This window comes from Bombyx mandarina, chromosome 23 (assembly GCF_030267445.1).
Source record: "Bombyx mandarina strain Sakado chromosome 23, ASM3026744v2".
Lineage (NCBI taxonomy): Eukaryota > Metazoa > Arthropoda > Insecta > Lepidoptera > Bombycidae > Bombyx > Bombyx mandarina.
This window is the reverse complement of record NC_143229.1, coordinates 10,061,907-10,084,041: the sequence shown is the minus strand read 5'-3', so window position 1 is coordinate 10,084,041 and position 22,135 is coordinate 10,061,907. Positions and strand designations below refer to the sequence as shown.

Below are 22,135 nucleotides of genomic sequence, written 5' to 3'. Positions count from 1 at the left end.
TTATTTTGATGATCTGGTACGAAACAAGTATTTTGCGCTAAGGTAATTTTTTTTTTATCACGTTAGAGTTTTCTAATTTAAGGAATTGAAATAGATTTTGAGGTGGCACTACAAAATATTTAGTTCTGGTAATTTTAACATCATTCAATCTCCAATGTAAGCTTTTTATTAATTGTTTTTTTCTTATTTTTCAGTATTTGAAATTCATGTAAAATGTTCAAATTATTAATCTATGTTCTTTGTTCTATTCAAAGATTAGAACAAAAAGCTATTCAACGATAGATGGAGCGAGGTGAATGATCTTTAGCAGTAAGTTAGGTATTCATATTAATTGTATTGAAATGTTAAAAAACATAATAAGTCACACTCACACACAATATCACACCACACAAAAGCGTTTCAAACCCTCAAGGAAAACCTAAAGTTTATTTCTATTTCCCTTTTTTTAAATCATCAACAGATGGCGCTCTTGTCGCGACGTAAATTAATTTATCCAACTTTATTTTAAGTTAATTATTAGCTGATAACTTTTCGTAAATGGCTGATCCATTGTTGATAATCTCACAATTTACAGACTTATTAGCACAAAAATAATTATCCCAACACCAACATTGATTTTTGGTCACGTGACCAAAACAGTTGTCAAAGTTATGTCAAGTCAACTGAAAATGAACATGGCAGACTAGACGTTTATCAAGCGCTTGTGTTTTGCTATGATTATTATTGTGGTTTATTAAGATTATTTTTCTTATGTAACAAATTAATATGATATCGTCTATAATCTCCCGACTGGTCATGTAAGTCTCGAAAATTTATAAAAAAATATTTGAAAAATTTTGAATATTTTTCTTTGTTAGCAGATAATTTAAAATTATATGTACATACCTCCTTAGATTAAAATCATTTAATGGTGATAGCAACAGGTTGTGGATCCCATAGTAACTTTATCTTGTCATTACTTATTTTCCTCATTTCATATCGATAGTAACAGTTCTAAAATTGATCCTGAAGTTTTTCTATTTAAAAAAAATGTCGATCTTCAGAATTTATGAATGAATGGAAGTATAACATTGCTTTTTAAGCCTAACTTCTGTATAAAGCTTTCAAATTGAAATACGAAAACAATATCAAAATGATAAATTATTTTCCTTATTTTTAAAGTGCATGTGAACATGAACAATAATTGTAATTCAATATTACATGAACTTATGTAAATCCAGACTTCACGTTCAAATAAGGATAACAAGTCACACGCATAATATACTAGTTTTATATATATGATGAAACCCCCAGCATTTTCTTTGAAAACAAAATTATAAGTAATATTTTTATGGTTTTATAGTGACATGATAATAACATGCAAAGTTTAATATCCCATTTCATCCCCTTTCATCTTTATTTTACCTTTCAATTATGTCTGGTGTATGGTTCCTATTTCACTTTTTAATGAATTTTCAATTATTTTAAAGTTGTACTGTATACGCGGCGACTGTAAAATAAAAGAAGTTTGAATTAATAGTTTTTAAATTTTAATAAGAAGCGCTCACTATAATATTTCTAAAGACAAATTTGATACTGTTCCTATGCCTGCTGTATCAGTATCATTAACCTATATACGTTCATTGCTCCCAAAATTCTTTCCCGATGAAAGAATCTGCCAGCATGCCTAAAAATATTCTTTAATAAAAATTACCTACATACTCATTAATGAATTTGGATTAAATGTTGAATTTAATTACAGCTACAATTCAATTTCAGAATCTGAAAATTCTGAGTAAATTTTATTTGTTTTTACAACATTTCAAAAATACTGGTTTACCATAAACCTATGTTCTCCTTTTAAAAATAACACAATAGTGTATTATTATTAATAAACATGTAGTTTTCTAAAATGTCCAGAAATGTTGCATTTGAAACCAATATTAGTAGATATTAGTAAATTGATATTCAACAATTAAATAAAAAAGGAAATATTATGGTTTATTTATATTTCAAGACAGCAGTATACTGGACTAAGAAGCTCTTCCTTTTAAGAGTTTATTTGTTAATTTTGAAGCCAAAGCAGTTAAGCTATTTCCTCATTGATGAAAAGACAACCTAAGTATTTCTGCTGTGAATTGTCTATTCATGCTTAAAATGCCAGTTGCTATTGCTACGAAATGGGACATAACTCTTACATATATGGTATTTTAATTATGGAGCCTGTGAACACCAGTTTAAGATCATAGTATGGCTCATGAGCTTTTACATGTTCATTTACCTATTATTTATCTAAATAAAAGCAATCAATATAGATTTTTGCATTGAAATCTTGATACTTGTGCAAATTACGATACAAAATGCATAAACTGCCTTTAAATTTTCACTATACACACTGATGTATCAGTTTCAAAAGGTATCAACCTATTTACCTACTGACAAAACATCTAGATCTATTCAAACATTTATAATGTTATTGTATTGTAAAATACTGCCTTAACACCTGGCATAGTTCCAAAAACATTGATGTTAGTATTAGCTGGCCATCCAAAATTTTGGCAACACCACACTGCGTTTTGCTGTGGGTTGTAAACATATTTTCACCTTCAGACGTAATCCGAATTTCTAGGCGAATAGTCGATTTGTCCTGCATCAATTTAGAATATTTTAAAGGCAATATTGTAATACGATATCCAAGACACGACAAACAAAGGAACAGCAGTGTTGCGGAATTCGTCATCGGGGTGTCCCGGTTCACTGCCGGGTGCTATTTTCGACAAAACCCGGCCGGTTCGCCTGTGTTCAGCAGTTAAGCGTGGTCTGCGGCGTCCACGACTTGCGTCGGCGTTGCTGTTTCGTGCAAAGTGAAGTGCATTGACATCTAACTGTAGTGTGATTCATTATCGACAGTTAATCTTTGCAAACGATTTATTAGCATCTGTTCCAAGTGCGTTCATACTGTACTGTACAATTAAGGACGTACACCTTGACTCCAACACTGCGTTCGAATTGAGAACACTTGCTTTGCCTTTTTAGGTATAGCCTCGGCTGAATTACGTGTTTCTTTAACTATTTTGTTGCGCTTAATTTATTTTGTATAAAAATGTCATATCGTACTAAAATCGACATTAGGATCACGATATATTATGAAGACCATGTAGTTGTTATATACATCTAATTTTCAATACAGTAGGTATGTTAATAAATTACGTGACAATTGAATGTATAATTATATTATGGTCATGATGAATACATCTTAAGATATCAGTTGTGTTTCTATTCACCTTGTTATTTTTTGATTAATTAAATTCATTCATAAGCTAGGGTATTTAAGTTAAGAGCATAATTGACACAGGACGGTAATTTGGGAGCTATTATTAAACTACGTTGATTATTTCGATTATAGTTTGCATTACAACTAAATTTTCAAAAAATCTTCCATAACAAGTATAGATTTTGCATTTATTACGTAATTATAACCTAAAACGAAGATAATTTTTCCCGCCAATATCTAAGCGAGACTGAAGAGATCTAAATATAATCAATAATTTGGTAGCTAAACAAGGCCATTTTGAAATATATCTTTGAAGCCAGCTCTATAAAAACATATAAAGCGCCCACTCAACTGCACTTTTTGGGCGGAGAGTTAATGACTTCTTTAAAAGTCAGAATATAAAAACTGAAAAGCATTGTAAGTCATTCATCACTACAGTCTTCCGTTTGTTTCACTCTGCGTTTTCTTCAGCGGAAGTTTCGAAACATACAACCGTGATCCACTTATAGGACAACTCAGATACACTTATACTCTACTAGCGACCTTCCCTCGCTTCGCTTCGGAAACTGTAATTCATTATTGATTTCTCCACTATTTAATGGATGTTATTATACATATAAACCTTCCTCTTCAATCAGTCTATCTATTAAAAAAAACCGCATCAAAATCCGTTGCGTAGTTTTAAAGATTTAAGCATACATAGGGACAGACAGAGAAAGCGACTTTGTTTTATACTATGTAGTGATGACGTTGGTTATATGTTCATTGTTATTAGTTGAATTATATTGATTGAACGCGGATGTGGCTTGATTTCTGGTGCAGCAAAACGAAACTAATTTGAAATTGTAATTAAACAAGCCCGATCGATTCGATAGTTTTTGTTGGCTTTTGACTTACAACATGTGCAATCTCTTAAAGTAAATGCGCAAGTTGCAAACGATAATTCAATAACGTAAACAAAGCATGTTTTAGACGTCATTTTATCACGTGACGAAAGCATTAGATATAATTTGTTTTCTTTGTTTTTCACACTAGGTCATGTCCCCTCATTAAAAACGGGCATTAAAAAAAAACGGCGTATTTCCAAAAAAAATAATCATACTAATCTTGTACTGGAAGTTATGAACACAACGAAAAATCAATCAGCGAAATTGCTCGAACTATTCTCAAGTGATGCTCCCGCTTCCGAGTGGCAATTGAATCTAATTTAAATATATTTATAAATACATGTGATAAAATTTGAATTTGAATTTAAAAATCTTTTTTAATTTTGTGATTGAATAGACCTCATAATCTATCATAAATAAAAAAATATTGTTTGTACGCTCTTAAACCATTTATCCAATTGGGATAATTCTTAGTACTCTTCTTGTTGTTGGCACTCCAGAGAAGATTTCTTTTATTAAATATACGATAATTAGCGCGCGAGTAGTGTTAATAGATCGATGCTTTTCATACCATTAACGTTAGTCATTGTATGAAAAACTTAATTTACCTAGCAATGATTTTTCATTTATATCGTAGATTGGCTTCACAGCACGCCTGAATTGAAGCAGTTACCAAAGCTAGTAAACATCCCGACGTGAAGCACAGTTGGAATATGAAATCGAATTGTCAATACTACCGGATTATAGATTGCGGCAGAAAGAGATGGCAGTGTAGTACTAAACTTAATTTAGACTGTTAGATCTAACATAGTATTTGTTCTCGATATTTTACCGGATTAACTACAAAATAAACCGTGTATTTGACGCGACCCCATTAGGAGATAGATCAGTCGAATTAGCTCAACAATTAACGTTGGGACTCTACCGACCTTCCCAAATTGTTATTTAAAGCATCATTGGAAACAATTTGTAAAGTGGGTTGTCTTTGCTCAGTTGTTATATGATTTTTATTACAATACAACCACGCTCGACTAGTCGTTACATCGACCCTGGTTTATGAAACAATTGTACGATGCGTCCGCTCCTTATTCGGTTCACCAATAACTGTACTTTATAGAAAGGATTCGCCGGTTTTACAGGACGTATGATGAAACGTGTGTTGAATATAGGTGAAAGTACGACTGGAGCTGGCCATAATTGAGAAAGCTGAAGTGATGATCCAATAATTGTTTGGTTGTGTAACGAGGTCAACGAATAAAAAAAATACAGTATTATCTGGAGATATAATATTGAATTATATATTTTTTTGGGTTGGGTTTATAGGTGTTACTGTCCGAATACCACAGCTGTCTTACCTTTACTCTCTAGAGATTGACTGACCGAAATATGGAATGTAGGTACGTTTTATGTACTGCTTCATATAAACGTGTGTGGGTTATGGTTTTGGAAATTATGTGAACACTATGTTGTGTGCTGGGATACACGTTAATTAAAAAAAAAGCAAAACTAATTCATTCTGTAACATAAAAGAAACTACAAAAATTTTTTTAGGTGTTGAGTAGTTTTTGAGATAAGGTAAAATTTTCACTTTAAATTCGGATTCAACAAGTGAATGGTCATCCGCATACCGGATACGGAACCCCCCGCAATTCCGTTTGTAAACTGTTATGATTCGAGGTTATTTTTTCAGAGAAACTTAAATTATTATAATTTCCGTTTCAATTTAATTCGTGGTGAAGTAATTTGAACTCACAACTGCAAGAGACAGTCAAAAATGTGTATAACAAGACCAAATTGAAATCCATTTTTAATACATATAATGCTTAGTTTCAATACTGCGTAAATTCTTGTACGATTACATTTAAAGTCCTTGAATATTGAACAAAGGATTTCTAACATTGCATGCTGAGCGAGCATACAGATGCATCAGTGCTGCAGAGAGGTTCTTGACCTACATGCTCACGAGGAGTTTATTTTTGTAAATAGATTATAACCGGTTAGTGTACCACCAATATCTTATACTGATTTCGAGAGAACGACCGATGTTTATGAATCAAGCTCGAAAAATATTTATATTTTCGTAGTCACTTTAGGACGTGATAAGTTCTGAGAAATTAACAATATCATTTACAACAAATTCCAAGTACAATATTCTAAAGATAACAGTATATTAGAGCGCCAACAATAACGCGTAGTATTGTTACTTTATTAAGACGTATTACATTCACAATTTGATTAAAGACAGAGTTCATTTTACGACTGGTTGATGTTATGAGAATCGGGATTTGGAGCATTGGGATCGGGTTGCTCATCCTGTTATTTTGGGATTCGGTACCAGAGAAGCTCTGAAACATACTTGGTCAGTGATCGTTTCTAATCGTGTTCTACTTTCGTCCAAATATAGAGAGAGTTGTTCGAGTTACTCTATTTACTGACTATAATCTAATGACTTTTATAGTATACCTACGGTTAAATTTTTTCTTAGAATACTAAATTTTGAACCGTTCTCGTTTAGTTAAAAATTAATCTATTGTTTCGATACAATGCAAAGACACAATGCAGCAATGCCTACACACTGACATCTGCAATTGTTTATTTTTAAAGTCGTTCATTTTGTTGCGACCGCAGTAGTGAGTCAGAAACAAAGCAGGATACAAAGATCAGGGTAGATTATCCTAGACTGGACGTTACATGATCGCCTACAGACCGCTTGACCATTTAATATTCATTATTCACTGAATTGTCTCTATTTACATTGTTTTTCTTTTCTGTACTGTTCGTTATTACCGACTCTCATAAACTTTACCGAAACGCAATATCCACTTTCCGTATTGTTCGCGGTAACTCGTTATTTTCACGCACCCGTGCATTTAACCGGATTGTTAATATCTGTTAAAAAATAAACGTTGTTAGCGTTTTCTAGGCCGAATTGATCAAATATGACATGACTGTTTAGTTTTTTGTAATATTATTGTTTAAAAAAGATTTGCATTCCAACTTTTTTGACATCATTCATTATGAAGGATGAACAGTAAAAATATGGCTTAGAATTTAGATGAATATTATAATATTTGTCTAAAAAATATTGCAGCATTATAGCATTATAAATTTAAAAAAAATCAACAACACTTCACCCCCAAAAACCACTGAGAACAGTTATACAGTAGACAATTACGACCTTGACAAAGATTAGAAAATCGTTTATTGTGACGTCGTTAAATTACACGGTACAATCACTCGAAAGTCAAGGGTATTTTGTAAGCAATAGGTATTGTTAATTTCTCTACTTTGGCTTTGAATGACCTCCGCCCGTAAATCAGCCGATATTTATTTACAAGGTGCCTAATAGTACGCCAAAAGCCAACTATAACACGACAGTTCTTTATCGGACCTGGCTAAATCGTGCGAGATTCACGGTCGTCGCATCGTAAATAATAAATTGAACGCATTTGAGTGGACGTTAATAAATCGTATATTATATTACATCAGTCGGTAGGCTACAAATGTCGTCGGCAACGTATCCATGGAGGCTGGTCGCGTGTTCCGTAACCGTGACGACAGTCCTCGCCTGCCGGTGTTGAGCCTCGGACTCTCCAGTGTCCGCTGTATTATAAACAAACTCGAATCCGAATACACGCGTGCAATTGAATGTAAAAGTTTTGAAACTCGCGATCTAGTAAGATACGAACCCTACATCGATGAAGATTCCGGAGAAGACTTTCCGTTCGGCGAACCGAATGGACGAGTCTGGAAACCATTAGTTGTGAATTTGGGACCCGTTTTAAGGAAATGCATTCCTAGAGTTACACTCGGGAATTTCTGTTTACTCGCCCTAACAACAGGACTGCTTGCTCCTAGGATGATTTCATATTTGGTCGTATATCCATTTTGCAGATTAGTATTTGGAACTCTGTATCCGGCGTATGCCTCATATAAAGCTGTACGGACGAAGAATTTGAAGGAATACGTAAGTTTCATAAAAAAAATACACCTAGATAGTTAAGTATTATTTATATATACTGCGTTAAATTTTATGCATATGTATACTGTATATATGTATGTATATAATGCCGACTTTTATTTTATGATTGTGTTATTATATTTAATAATTGACAATAAAGCCATGGTATCTACAGCACTCTTGGTTGGCTGATAAAGAATTAGACATTAAGTCGGCCACCGTTAGGGCATAAAGTTTAATAAATACAAATAACAGTATAGTTTAATAGTGCTATTTTAGACGTAAATGCCCTCGAAATTCAACACCAGCTTTGCCACGGCCTATGCTCACATTGAAACGCTTGAATTCCCGTTGTGGCCTTACCTTGTTCCTGATTTCCTACATTCAACTAAATATCCTAGTTAATACCGCGCTCCTGTTGTCCTAATCATAAATGAATTAATTGTTATTAACTTAAACAGACGACCTAAAAAGTTATTTTAAACATTGGCAATAATTTTCCTCATTTAAATTTACGCGTTAGTTCGTAAAGCGTTCAATTGGTTAAATAGGTCAGTGGAAAACAATGATATTACAGTTCATGTGAAAGTATATAGATCTGGTAAAGAAACATCTCAATTGAAAGAAAACTTGCCTATTTAATTTCTTTGAATTGTTGAATTTTAGAGTTGTTGTACATGCTTAGAACGAAAAAATCCAGCGAAAATTCGGGTTTTGCACTATTATTACAGTTTTATTAGCGTAACTGGTGAACTGGTGAACTGGAACTGGTTCGAAGTCGTTGTGGCCTAAAGGATAAGACGTTCGGTGCATTCGTATGTAGCGATGCATCGGTGTTCCAATCCCGCAGGCGGGTGCCAATTTTTCTAATGAAATACGTACTCAACAAATAATGTTCACGATTGACTTCCACGGTGAAGGAATAACATCGTGTAATAAAAATCAAAACCCGCAAAATTATAATTTGCGTAATCACTGGTGGTAGGACCTCTTGGGAGTCCGCACGGGTAGGTACCACCACCCCGCCTATTTCCGCCGTGAAGCAGTAATGCGTTTCGGTTCGAAGGGTGGGGTAGCCGTTGTAACTATACTGAGATCTTAGAACTTATATCTCGAGGTGAGTGGCGCATTTACGTTGTAGATGTCTATGGGCTCCAGTAACCACTTAACACCAGGTGGGATGTGAGCTCGTCCAGCCACCTAAGCAATAAAAAATAAAAAAATAAAAACATACAGGTTGCGACCCACTTGTGGTTAAGTGGTTAGGCATTGCTCTATACATATCAAATCGCGATTGTTTATTATTTATTAGAATTACTCATATTTAAAAAAAAACTATAATATCTAAAGCTTTATGTTGCGTTATATAAATTGTGTATTTACAAACATCCTCACATCAAGACTTGCGTATATCGTATAGTATTTTTTTAATAATTTAACCCAAAAACTCAACTTTCAGGTAAAATGGATGATGTACTGGATAGTTTTCGCTTTGTTCACGTGCACGGAAACATTCACTGATGTATTCCTATCATGGTTTCCGTTCTATTACGAGGTGAAGATTGTTTTAGTGCTATGGCTTTTGTCGCCAGCAACGAAAGGATCCTCCATACTCTACAGAAAATTCGTACATCCGGCTTTGTGCAGGCGGGAACAGGTAAACAAATTACTGTTTTTTTTAATCACTAAAATTTTAATTGTAATTTGTAATTTATGAATTGTTATATTTTTAAATACTATAAAACTATATATGTATATATAAAAATGAATTGCTGTTCGTTAGTCTCGCTAAAACTCGAGAACGGCTGGACCGATTTGGCTAATTTTGGTCTTGAATAATTTGTGGAAGTCCAGAGAAGGTTTAAAAGGTAAATAAATATGAAAATGCTCGGAATGAAATAAAATTAACAATTTTGTTTATATTTTGTTGTGTCCCCCGTCGGACGGATACCTTTTGTTTGTTTTAAGTTTATTTTATACAAAAGTTTGGGTATTTTATCTATCGATTGAGGCACTACGAAGTCTGCCGGGTCAGCTAGTAACTATTAAATTTGTTGTTGGTAAACAGTGATCATATAACATTTTTTTTTTCTTTCAGGAAATAGATGAGTACATAGCGAAAGCTAAAGATCAGGGCTACCATACTGTGCTTAATTTGGGCACAAAGGGCGTCAACTATGCTACAACGGTCATCATGCAGACCGCTATCAAGGTTTGTTATAAATAAACACTGACTAGAAATACAGCATGCTTAGCAGATACCTAATAAGACCTGTTGACAGTTTACAAATCCTTCGACATCATTGCCTATTATTTATCTAAATCAGTACCACATTGAATCGCCAGACTAATAAAAATGTAATAATGATTCGAATCCAACAGCTCTTATGATGTGCTAATTTAAACAAGGGCAAGAGCGGGCTTTAACCTTTAACAGTACACGAGTGAGTTAGATGAGTATTTTTGTTGTTGTTTTTCCCTCACCTCCAGCGCAATGCCTATAGACAATCACACAATGAAACGGTTAGGCATGTTTGATAAAGTCTATGTAAATAATTAAACACATTCAACGTTGTTTGTATAATCTAGTTCTAATTTTCTGCAGCGCTTGTAAAAATCTCGTTGTAAAGTAAAATCCACTTGAACACAACCATCAAGCATGTCCACCTCGTTTTGATCATCTTTGATTTGACGTCCACATCGGCTTCGATTAATTTAATGTTGTTTTATTTTATTTTATTAACACGCTTTTTTAATTTCTCCCCGTCCGTTACCCTGTTCTTTTTCCGAAAATCCTTTCCTTTGCTGCTTCACTCAGAACTTCAACCTGCCGAGTCCCGAACAGGGCGTGGATGGGAGGGCTAGGCAGGCGATCCAAGCCCGTGACGTCACAGATGGTTACCAAGAACCGTATGAAGATTTAGAATTTCAACGTTCAGAAGACAACATGCCCGGTATCGTGGAAATTGTCGAATTGGAAAATAACGATGAAGGCGGAGACTTTCAAATGGGCGTTGGTGATTTGAGCGACCCAGATTACGAACCCGACTCGGCTGCTCGAAGTCGAGGCAACATTATACGCAAGCGGAAAGCAGTTAAAGAAAAAAAATCTAGAAGCAAATCCAGAGGACGAAAAACGAGGAGTCAGACCGCACAAGAAAGAGAAATATTGGTCGACTGAATAATTAAAATGTATTTTTAGATCCAAACACTTCTCATCTGTGATTTTTTAAATGTTTCGAGACTACGGGTGCGATCTATAAAGCGGATTCAGCCTTAGCCAAATTAACACTTTTCTAAGGTTTTTTTTTTCACTACAACTCAACTCTTCTGATGTTAAGCGTTTACTCATATTTTTCGTATAGGTACCGCGGCCCACTTTGAGGTATGAGACCGAACTCTCAACTGCATTGGTAGATAGGCAACAGTGAGCAGAACGGTGGTAGCCGCTTGTGCGGGCTTGCATCAACCCTATCGTCAAACAGGAACTTGTTCAACACGGAATTGAAAGTCGTCTCGTGCTTACAATTTCCTTGGCCTGCGTTAATGTTATTCAATTCATATTTCCTTCACCTTACCATTTTCGATAAATACAGAATAGAGTGTAATATATACTAAAACGGAAATAGTAAGAATTCTTTTTGTTGTTTTAGTTAACTTGATCGAAATTAAAAATATATTTGATTCAAAGTTTTTAAAGTAACAAAACGTATATCAGAAAGTAGCGTAAAATCATTAATATATTATTGATAAGACTGAAAGACAACTAGCGCCCGGTAATTAGGGGATTTCGCCTCATAAAATTGCTTACACTTGCTGTTATTTTTAAAATATAATTTGCAAAGTAACATTTATAATATAATCGTAAATGAAATCGTTAAATTTAACGAGTTTAATAATAGCTAAGTACACAGAAAAATGATAACAATCAATGTAGGCCTAAACACAGAGTTAAGGTTAAGTCCGCTTCACACATCTCGCTCTGTGATAAAGTTATAATACGTTTTGACACATTTAGTTTGTATTGAACGCTCTATTTGAGTTTTATTTTGAGGAATTTTGTACGATAAACTTTCGATCTCGATTTTTTTTTACGACTTTTGATTGATACTTTGCCAGGAAACATTAAATATTCAGTAGGATATTCATAAAACAGGACGCTCGCGCAGGACGCACGTGGTTATTTTAATGTCAATAATGTTATTATACGAATATCAACTAGTAAGGTTATTAGAAACATATCACGGTTTATAGTTTAATATTTCAATATCGGCCACTGATGTTAAGGCCAAAATCTCCGAATCGAACCAAAGCTGAAGATGTATTTATATTTAATGAACTCATAAAATCTCTTTGAACTTTTGTATCTTTTTATTTCTCGGTGTTCACACTACACGATTCTCTCTCACGTCTATTTATCTATTTTCAACTTTAAAACGAAAAGCGTCCGTGTATTTTTTTGTAATTTGCATTAAATTCGTTGTTCCTGACCTCACACAATCATGTTGGCATTTTTTTATGTTATTATAACTAGCATAATACCCGTTCTATTCGTTTAGTTTAGTTTTTAGCTGTAAAGTTCGCATGAATACGTGCCAACTGTGTGTGTGTGTGCTTAGTTCTTAATATCGTGTGACTGATTTAATATAATTTTCGTTTTATTCTAAAATAAATAGAACTTACTCTGTTTACGAGTTTTTCTTGACATAAAGTATTATAGAATTTAATAACGCACGCGCTTTGCCTTACAAAGCTTTACACAGAACTCGGAGCCCGTGTAAGTACAATCAATTTATTAATTAGCTCCGTCCAAATGTTGTCATTAAATAACACATAGTTTTACATTATATAGTCATAGTAATTAAATCACCAAATTATGAAAGTGATATTAAAATAACGTATTCGTTTAACTCTTTGGGGCACACGATTTTAAAGACAATAAAAGCTGTATATGGTTGTACATTTTTTTTAATGGAATTGAATATTCTTTTTGATTAACTTGCATAAATCATTAATCAAAACTAAGAAAAATAATTAATAACATTTAAAAAAATAATCGCCAAACGAGAGAATATTTAAAAAAACAATTATTAAAATGAAAGGCTATGAGTAATTTCAATACTTTGAAGTTTGTTAAAATATATATCACCATGCATAAAAAACTAAACAAAAGGTGGGGCCAGCGGTTTTTAGCTCATCTAACCTCAAAGAGTTAATTGAGAAACGTGTTGTATACATAAAAAGATAATATCAAAAGGCTTAGTAGAATGATGATCCTTTTTCAATAAAGAAAATGTCAGCCAATGAAATGCTTATATATACCAACATATCTTGAGACCCAATGTCGAAGTTTTCCACCCTTTAAAGAGACGCATGATTGGCTCACCGCAGAATTAGGCAAAACTGTGGTAAGTAAATTGGCTTTTTGTTTGAGAAAAGACAGGTTTACAGTATAATTAGCTAAAGTGGCTCGTCCCTGTTGAGAATGGATATCATTACGTTGTTTCTAAATGTAAAATTAGGGAAAGCGAAATAAAATATTTTATAATAATGTTACAGGGCGGCGGAGGGCTTGTACAGCAAATCCGTAAAAGCTATAGTCTATCGGATTTGACTGAGTGCGAGCCTCGTGAAGAGCGAGGTGAGGATGAAGCGGACGACGTGCTCACCGAACCTAGACTGATTAGACGTGGACCCAAAAGGTGATTTAATAAAATTTATTTATTAGTACTTTTATTTTTAAAAAAACACCATCGTTACCTTGGTCTTGGTCTTATTTGTCTTGCTTAGTCGTGCACACACTGAGTTTCTCCCCGGATCTTCACAGTGGGTCGCGTTTCCGATCCGGTGGTCGATTCTGCGAAGCACTGCTCTGTTAGCAACTGTTCTGCCAGTGTTAGCAACACTCCGGTTTGAGCCCCGTGAGCTTATCTACATGTTAGGGCGAAGCTGAAATAGCCTCTCAAGGCTATCAGCATAGGCAGGAAAAAAAAGTTGCAAGTTGTATCTTTTTTGCTTGTATATGTATTGTGTGCCTTATAAATAAATAAATAGTACTGATTTGGGATTGACATACATTAGAAATGTCGTGAATGTTCGCATTCTAAAATTGAAACACCCGTATTATTTCAGCTAGAAAATATGTACATATCGACGGCTGAAAGGCTGTTTGATTTAAGCGACATTTCGCTTAATACGCGACATTATCTTTGTAATTAAAGGTCCGTTTTATTTGGTATTAGCATCGACAGCTCATTTTTAATTGAACTTCAATTAAATTTACGCCAATCAAACAGCTGAACATGTTTTTTGTTATACTTTTTTCCAAAGGACAATGCCCAAAAGTGGGCCAACTTCATGACAAAACTATTTATACTTGAAAAACTATGCCTTATTTTTTCATGTTGTTTAGTTTATGTATCAACATTTCTTTCACCCTGGCATTGTTTTACAAAAATATAAATTACTTATTTGATAACATCCCAAAACTGAGTGCCATAGTTTTTAAATTCGCCAATAGACAAAGGGAAAATTAGCCCATACAGCCTTATAGTAAACTTATATGCTGACAAACGAAAGAGTTGTCTGTGACTTGAACAACAAATTAAAAAAATTGCTAATGGTTATAATACACAGATTTTTTAGTTTATTGTTGTTCAATTCAATATTTATGTATTGTAATAATAATTATTACTTAAAACCATGAATTATTTAATATTTTTAGATATTAATGATTCCATTAGTAAAAATCTCAATGGCCTACCATTACTCTATTCTTATTATATATGATCAGAGAGTTTTGGCAGCAACCCGAGTGAAGCGTCACTTAATGTTTTATTTTATGTTTTTTTAATAGCTTATTGTGATGTATAATATACAAATTGGGTGTTGTTTTGTGTATTAAATGTCAATAATTGTTGTTCACGATTATTGAGGCATTGGAATAAAACTGTGGCTAACATAGCAGTGACTGTTTTTTTTTTTCAAGATAAAAGGTCTGCGGAAATTCACGCTCACTCAATGTGCTATTCATCAAGTTGACGTCAAAACTCCCAAAAAGCAATAAAAAGAAATACACCGGATTTTTATTAACATAAAAAATACATAAAAAATATAACTATGACAGACTAGGCTGTATAGGCTACGCTTTTGCCTGCTTGTTGGCGAATTTAAAAACAACAACAACAATATCGTTGCCGGCTTCCGGATTTAATTTCATTTTATTATTATTATGAGGATATAATATTAATAAAATGTACGTAAGGGCTTATTTCTGGCAACATTAACCACAATTAACTTATTTAATACTGTAAATAATGATGAGAGCGATTATTGATTTCGAAGAAAACAATTAACAACAAAAAAACAGATTTCTCTTAAACCTGGGTGAGAATATAAAAATCGTTTTCTGAATATGAAACGATATTTCTTTGTCTATCAAATTAAGTTAAAATCATCATCACCCGACAACTTTTTTAGGGGCCCAAACGCCCATTGAAAATGGGCATTGTCCTTTAACGTTTAAATGGCTCTCCTTTAAATATGCAATAATATCGCTTAAACTAAATAAGCCTTTTACCCCTCATGTAAACATGTGGTATACTTAAACTGAGTTATTTAGAATACAAATGCGAAATGCGTTTCCAAAGATCTTTTCTGCCACGTACCATCCGTCTCTGGAATGAAACCCCCTGGACGGTGTTTCCCGAGCGCTATGACATGTCCTTCTTCAAACGAGGCTTGTGGAGATTACTCAATGGTAGGCAGCGGCTTGGCTCTGCCCGTGGCATTGCTGACGTCCATATGCAACGGTAACCGCCTAACAGGTGGGGCGTATGGTCGTTTGCAAAGGCAATAAAAAAAATTAAAGGAAGATTAATATTATCTTATAGTGGTTATCGTCGTAGTGCTTCCGAATCGAACAGCCGACAGCCGATGTATTTTCCTGAAGTCGACGTGGACGTCAGAAGCCCCCGCCCGAGAACCGACGAACCCGATTTCAGGTTAGCTAGAGTCTCGTGATTTTCCTATGTAAACCCCAAATTTTGGTCACCGTAGTCTGATTTTTTTACAATGATTCATTATTAGCAGTATATATTTTAAATCTTATTCGTAGAGTTATCGAAGCTGTATGAGTCCTTGTCAAAATGTGGTGCTCATATCGTTCGTTTTTAGGTGAATATAAAGCGTTCGTCGAGTCTGAACTTAAAAACATTTTCAATTAAATCAATAAATAAAAATAAAAAAAGACGTGTGGCACGCGGAGACTGCCGCGGTAAAGCTATTGCATAGCATTTTTTATCAACTTATGCAATTATAAATCGACAATGATAATTTAATATTAAAACAACAATAAAATAAGATCCGGCGAGAAACTCAGTGGGCTAACTTTCAATGAAGCTGCTACATTGTGAGTATTCCATTTTGACCGCGCACTGACTAGAGGGCGCTACATGGGATAGAGACACGCCTTTGGATGCTAATTCTAACTCTCATTCGCCCAGAATCAACGGTTTCGCTAGTTTATTTTTAATGCCACTCCAATCACTGAATGAGTAGTAGGAGTAGTAATAAAATTCTTCGACTAAGTGATAGAAAATGGCACGCCCAACGCATTGTAATGTGATATAATTTTCTATTTTACAATTCCGTTTGTCGCCGATAGATGCGCGCTTGACGCAAAAGCTGAATCGCGCTATCGTTGTGTCGCGTAGTGAGGGGTGGAAGGTTTTTTTCGTTACGGAATTTCAAGATTCCGCTCTTAAGCCGCGCTCAAGGCCCGCGATAAATCTATTCAATAGCTTAAAAATATTTTTATTTCCTAATGAAATTTATCGGATAAACGTACATCGGCCGTTTGTTTTTGACGTTTAATAGATTGCTGGGTTTGATATACAATATCTAGTAGCAATGAAAAACAAACACCAGTAGTTTTCACTAAAATCACAATGGAATAAAACCAATAAATAAATTTTAAAATATTTTAGTTTATTTTACTTTAAAAAAACTTTTTTTTAAACCTTTTATAAAGTTGAAAAATTCTAAATTTTATATATATTGATTTATTTCAGTCACATAAAATCGTCGGAGGACATAAGTTCTGGTTACTCGAGTGCCGACAACTCGGGGTCGTTGACCCGCACGTCGTCGCTGGGCGCGTCGGCGAGAACTAAAGCCCGCTCCGTGCGGACCACGGTCACCACCATCAAACGACCCCAAGCCGCCGAGGTCTGGTAAACTTTTAATTGACCGTTTCGATTGCATTACTCTCATGGAATAGAACAGAAAACGTTTATAATAATCAAAATAAATACGATTCAATGTTTGGGCGACACAAAAATGTACCTACGGATTTCATGGAAAATATTTAAAATGGTTTTTTGATTTAAAATACATCACAACAATTGAGATCTGAATTGGATTGGATATTTAATTTAGAATATTTATTTTTCATGTAGTAACATTACATATAATACTACTTCATTTAACATAAAATACTTTCTTTCCAAAATCGGTATTATTGTAATAAAAACTATTTTAAACTCTTATCTGTAACAGAAACGACTATTGTGGATGATATTCAAAAGAATATTTTCTCATCGTCGACATTTTTTTGTCTGTTGGTTCAAAACAAACGAAGAACACGACTAATGTATCAGTTTGTTTTGTAACTTTTGCGATGATTATTATTAAAAACTGGTATACCTAGATATCTCGGAAAGGCTATAAAAATCGAAACGTTTTAGTATTAAAAAAATATAATTCCCCAAAATTTTTAAAACTCATCAATTGCAAAAGTATTCACTATTTTTGCATACAATATATTCAATTGCCATTAATTTTAATTATTAAAGAGTTGACAGTAGTATTTTTTAGATAAGTAGTATTTTTCTGTGTACAGTTGAGCGAGCTCACGGCCCTCCTGGAGTTAAGTGGTTATCGGCCATTGACGTAACCTCGAAATTGCTTTGCCGCAGAAATGGGCAAGATGGTGCTACCTACCAGAGAGTGGGTTTACAATACGCGCTACTACCAGTAAATGTCATTTAACGATCTCCATACGCTGGTATAACGCTCTGAGATTGCTGCTGCCCATTGTCTGGTGTAGCCCTTAGTTTTAGTTTACAACATCCGCGTGAACGTATGGGTGAAATGATGGTACTATTCTGAGCCATTGCAATTCAGACTTGTTTGTTAATTTTTTTTTATTGCTTAGATGGGTGGACGAGCTCACAGCCCACCTGATGTTAAGTGGTTACTGGAACCCATTCACCGCAGTTCAACACCCATAGACATCTCCAACGTAAATGCGCCACCCACCTTGAGATATAAGTTCTAAGATCTCAAGTATAGTTACAACGGCTGCCCCACCCTTCAAACCGAAACGCATTACTGCTTCACGGCAGAAATAGGCGGGATGGTGGCAACTACCCTTGCGGACTCACAAGAGGTCCTGCCACCAGTAATTACGCAAATTATAATTTTGCGGTTTTGCGGGTAATGATCAGAGGAAGAAGTAGACCTAAGAAGCAATTAATGGATTGCGTGAAAGACGATATTTGTAAGAGGGGAGTGAGCAAAGAAATGGTATATGATAGGGGAGTATGGAAGGAGAAAGCATTTTGCGTCGACCCCAAGTGACTGAGAGAAGGGCAGGAGAATGATGATGAAAATGAACAAATACTTGAAGTACACGCTACATATTTCGGTTTTGATTTAACCTTTCCGAGACACATTGTGTATTTCATTTGTTTACTACAATTTATCAAACCAGTTCAGTGAAATAGAAATAGCAGTGAAGCACTAACTATATAGTCATTGTAAGTCCATTCAAAGGTGAGATATATTTCAATAGAGTAAATTTCTAGAAGTGTTTTTTTTTAAACTCAGTATGGAAATATTATAAGACTGATGTGTTTGTTGGGTGTAAACACAATTTAAATTTTGTGTAAGTTGTTTTTAAAATAGAATACGGAATTTAAAACAAGATAAAAAAATGTTATGAAACAATAGTTTAATGTTATTTGATATTATTATTTATTTATATTTGATATTATAATTATCTTGTTCTAATATAGTATCGCGGTTTATGTACTTGTAATTTTCTTTAACACTTTTTAGTCTATCTTTGATAAAGTTGATGCAAACTATTTAGTTTAAGACGCATTTAAAAAAAAACACTTTATTAGTTACGACGAGAATACGCGAGAGTTTGCTAAATGCTTGTAATTTGCGAGAATTATTAAATTATTTCAATATTTAGCGTAGCATATAAGCATTATAGTTATTGCTATAACGTATGCGATGTATTTGCGAGTGGAGCCGACGGCCACGGCCGCGGCACACTTAATAAAGGGTTGGGGTTGACGGCGTGTGAATCCCTAAGAGACACACGCATATAGTATTAATAAATATAGTATTGATTATGAAATGTAATGAATTAGGCACGGTTACATATAGATTAAACGGCATATCTTTATAGAAGTGAAAACTTGATTCGAATAATACAGTATGTCTGTCAGGGTAGGAAGGTGCTGAGTAAAGAATGATCTTGTATCGCTAAGCATAGCTTTAGAAACGAAATAACGCAGAACGCTCATTTCCTAATGAAATTTATCGGATCATCATCAGTCGTTTGGTTTTGACGTTAAATACATTGCTGGGTTTGATAAACAATATCTAGTAGCAATGAAAAACAAACACCGGTAGTTTTCACTAAAATAACAATGGAGTAAAAGTTGTTAACGTGCTGCAACAATTAAGTTATTAAAAAATTATGTAGAGTCGAAAGTGTTTACACAAATCTATTAACTAAGCTTTATAAAAAAAAAAGATAAAATAATAACATGTACTAAATGTATTCCTATCATTAAGTCTGTTAAGCATTTATTAGCATTAATTAATCATTTGTTTAGTTTTATTTTGATGTAGACTTAAGTACTTTTTATTTAAAGGGAAGTGAAGTAATCATCGAGGAGCTACACGACGACGATGCTTTTGAATTTGCGAATATACCCCCCCTTGTACAATACTCAACTCCCTTATTCTTGTCCCACACTGACCCCCCGTTCTTATACAAGTATGTAGACAACCAAGTTAAAATATTACAAGTGCTAGGTAATTACCCGTTACAATCGAGTTCTAACAATGAATCCAACAATGCAGATACCTGGGACCAAAAAGAAGTTAATTTTAAAGAAACTACGTTAAGCAAAGACTCCGAAAAAGTAATTGATAATGTAGATGAAAATATTGTGGTATATGAAAGAAAACAAAATAATAATTTGGACATTCCGTTTCACTCTGAAGCAAAAGAATATAAGCCAATTAACCAGCACGAAACGCATTCATTTGTTGATAAGAACAATGAAACTTTAGTTTATAACGTAAATAGTGACGCCAATATTGATATTGAAAGACACGAAAATAAATATACTAGTACTATAGATACTGATACCAGTGCTATAGATACTGATACTAGAACTATAGATACTGAAACTAGAAATGTAGATACTGACAACATTAATGTCCAAACTGAAGCAACAGTGGATATATGCAGTATCGATTCAGCTGACGATGAAGCCTCTTTCGGCACCCCTGATAATTCACCGAAAAGCAAAAGAAAGTCACCTAAAGGCAAATATGGCAAAGGCAAAGCGCCGCCGCCTCCGGTTCCTGCAGCGGAAAAACAATTAATACAACACGACATCCACCAAACTGCAGAAGATTTTTCAAATAACATGACAGAACTTCAAAAATCTTCAATAGATATAGCTAATAATACACTAGATGAGAAAACTATCATAGAAAACGATAGTGAAACACTCGGAGATAGTAAACCTGCAAAAAGAGTGCGTGACAAATCTAAATCCCCAGCTAGAATGCTGATTAATAGTTCTAGTATAAGCAGACTGTTACAATTGCCAGGTAAACTAGCTTTTTGGAGTAAAACTGATGATCAACACAGATCAGAAGGTGGTGGGAAGGAAGGTGACGATAATGATTCTTCAACATCTACGTGCAATAGTAGGAGATCTTCTACGGCCGACAAAATTATTGACGAATTTCAAAGCTGCCACGATCTGAGTAATCCTTGTGGTGTCACAAAAGTACCAGAAATTGAAATAACATGTGATCCTAATGACTGCGTCGAAGCGTATAACAATGAAAATATAACAAAAACCAGTGATGCGTTACAGAAAATAATTGATGCAAAATTGGAGAATTATCCGGAATATAAGTTTTTATCATTGCACGAAGAAATACCGACAACATCGAAAAGCACAGATGTTTAAAAACCGTAAATAATGTATTATTATTTTTGTTTGGCTTAGAATGCATGTGAATATTCTTAACTATTTTGTAAATTAGACTAATAAACATGAATAATTCTAATTTTTTAAGTGTTGGTTTTAAATTATAGTTTTGCATAAACTATTGTGTTCTTTTTGTTGTCCGTTTGTGTTGTATGTTTGATATAGACTATAATAACCGAATAAAGATTAAACAAATACATAATCACTTGTATATTGCCATCAGAATAGTTGTTCATCCTTGGCAGGTATTTTGTGTTTTTGCTGAGAGTTTTCTTTTTTTTTGTTATAAAAAAATTGGGTGCTTATGCTTCTTTGAGCTAATTCTCACTGTACTCCTTTTATTTCCAGGCAATGCTGACGGCCTCTGCTACAATACCCCGCGCAAAAAAATCCAATAAAAGGAAAACCCAATAAGGCAGATTCGAAAATAGATCTTAGTATAATGTATTATCTCATACAATTACTGAAAGACAATTCATGTTTTGAGATGATTCCTTTAGAATCAGGAATATCTTTTATAATTATATATAACCATTTTATTGCTTGTTGGTTTAGTATTGAGATAAGGCTTCGCTCTGTTTGAAAGAGGTCTGCTCAAGCTTAAATTTAGCTTACTTTCTGCTGGAGCATAAGGCTTTGAATGTTTGCTCTTTCTGTGGAAATTTGGTTCATATCGACGCTTGAAAGGCAAACGTGACTAAGCGACAATAACTGCTTT

At 34.1% G+C, this 22,135-nt stretch overlaps 1 protein-coding gene across 4 annotated transcripts; it reads left to right on the top strand.

The window, feature by feature from the left end:
• Nucleotides 1-674: 674 nt before the first annotated feature.
• On the top strand, nucleotides 675-21,906 carry LOC114240774 (uncharacterized). 4 transcript variants are annotated; one of them, XM_028171453.2, is made up of 9 exons: nucleotides 675-797; nucleotides 8,035-8,107; nucleotides 9,561-9,758; nucleotides 10,200-10,313; nucleotides 13,661-13,803; nucleotides 15,994-16,104; nucleotides 17,173-17,329; nucleotides 20,056-21,401; nucleotides 21,766-21,906. In XM_028171453.2, exons 1-8 carry the CDS (start codon nucleotides 766-768, stop codon nucleotides 21,394-21,396), a joined length of 2,169 nt encoding a protein of 722 aa, XP_028027254.2. In that variant the 5' UTR covers nucleotides 675-765; the 3' UTR covers nucleotides 21,397-21,401; nucleotides 21,766-21,906. The 4 variants fall into 4 exon arrangements, with proteins under 4 accessions (XP_028027254.2, XP_089593357.1, XP_089593356.1 ...); XM_089737231.1 differs by lacking the exon at nucleotides 8,035-8,107; XM_089737230.1 differs by lacking the exons at nucleotides 675-797; nucleotides 15,994-16,104 and adding an exon at nucleotides 2,877-3,015 and having other exon boundaries at nucleotides 7,630-8,107.
• The last annotated feature ends 229 nt before the right edge of the window (nucleotides 21,907-22,135 follow it).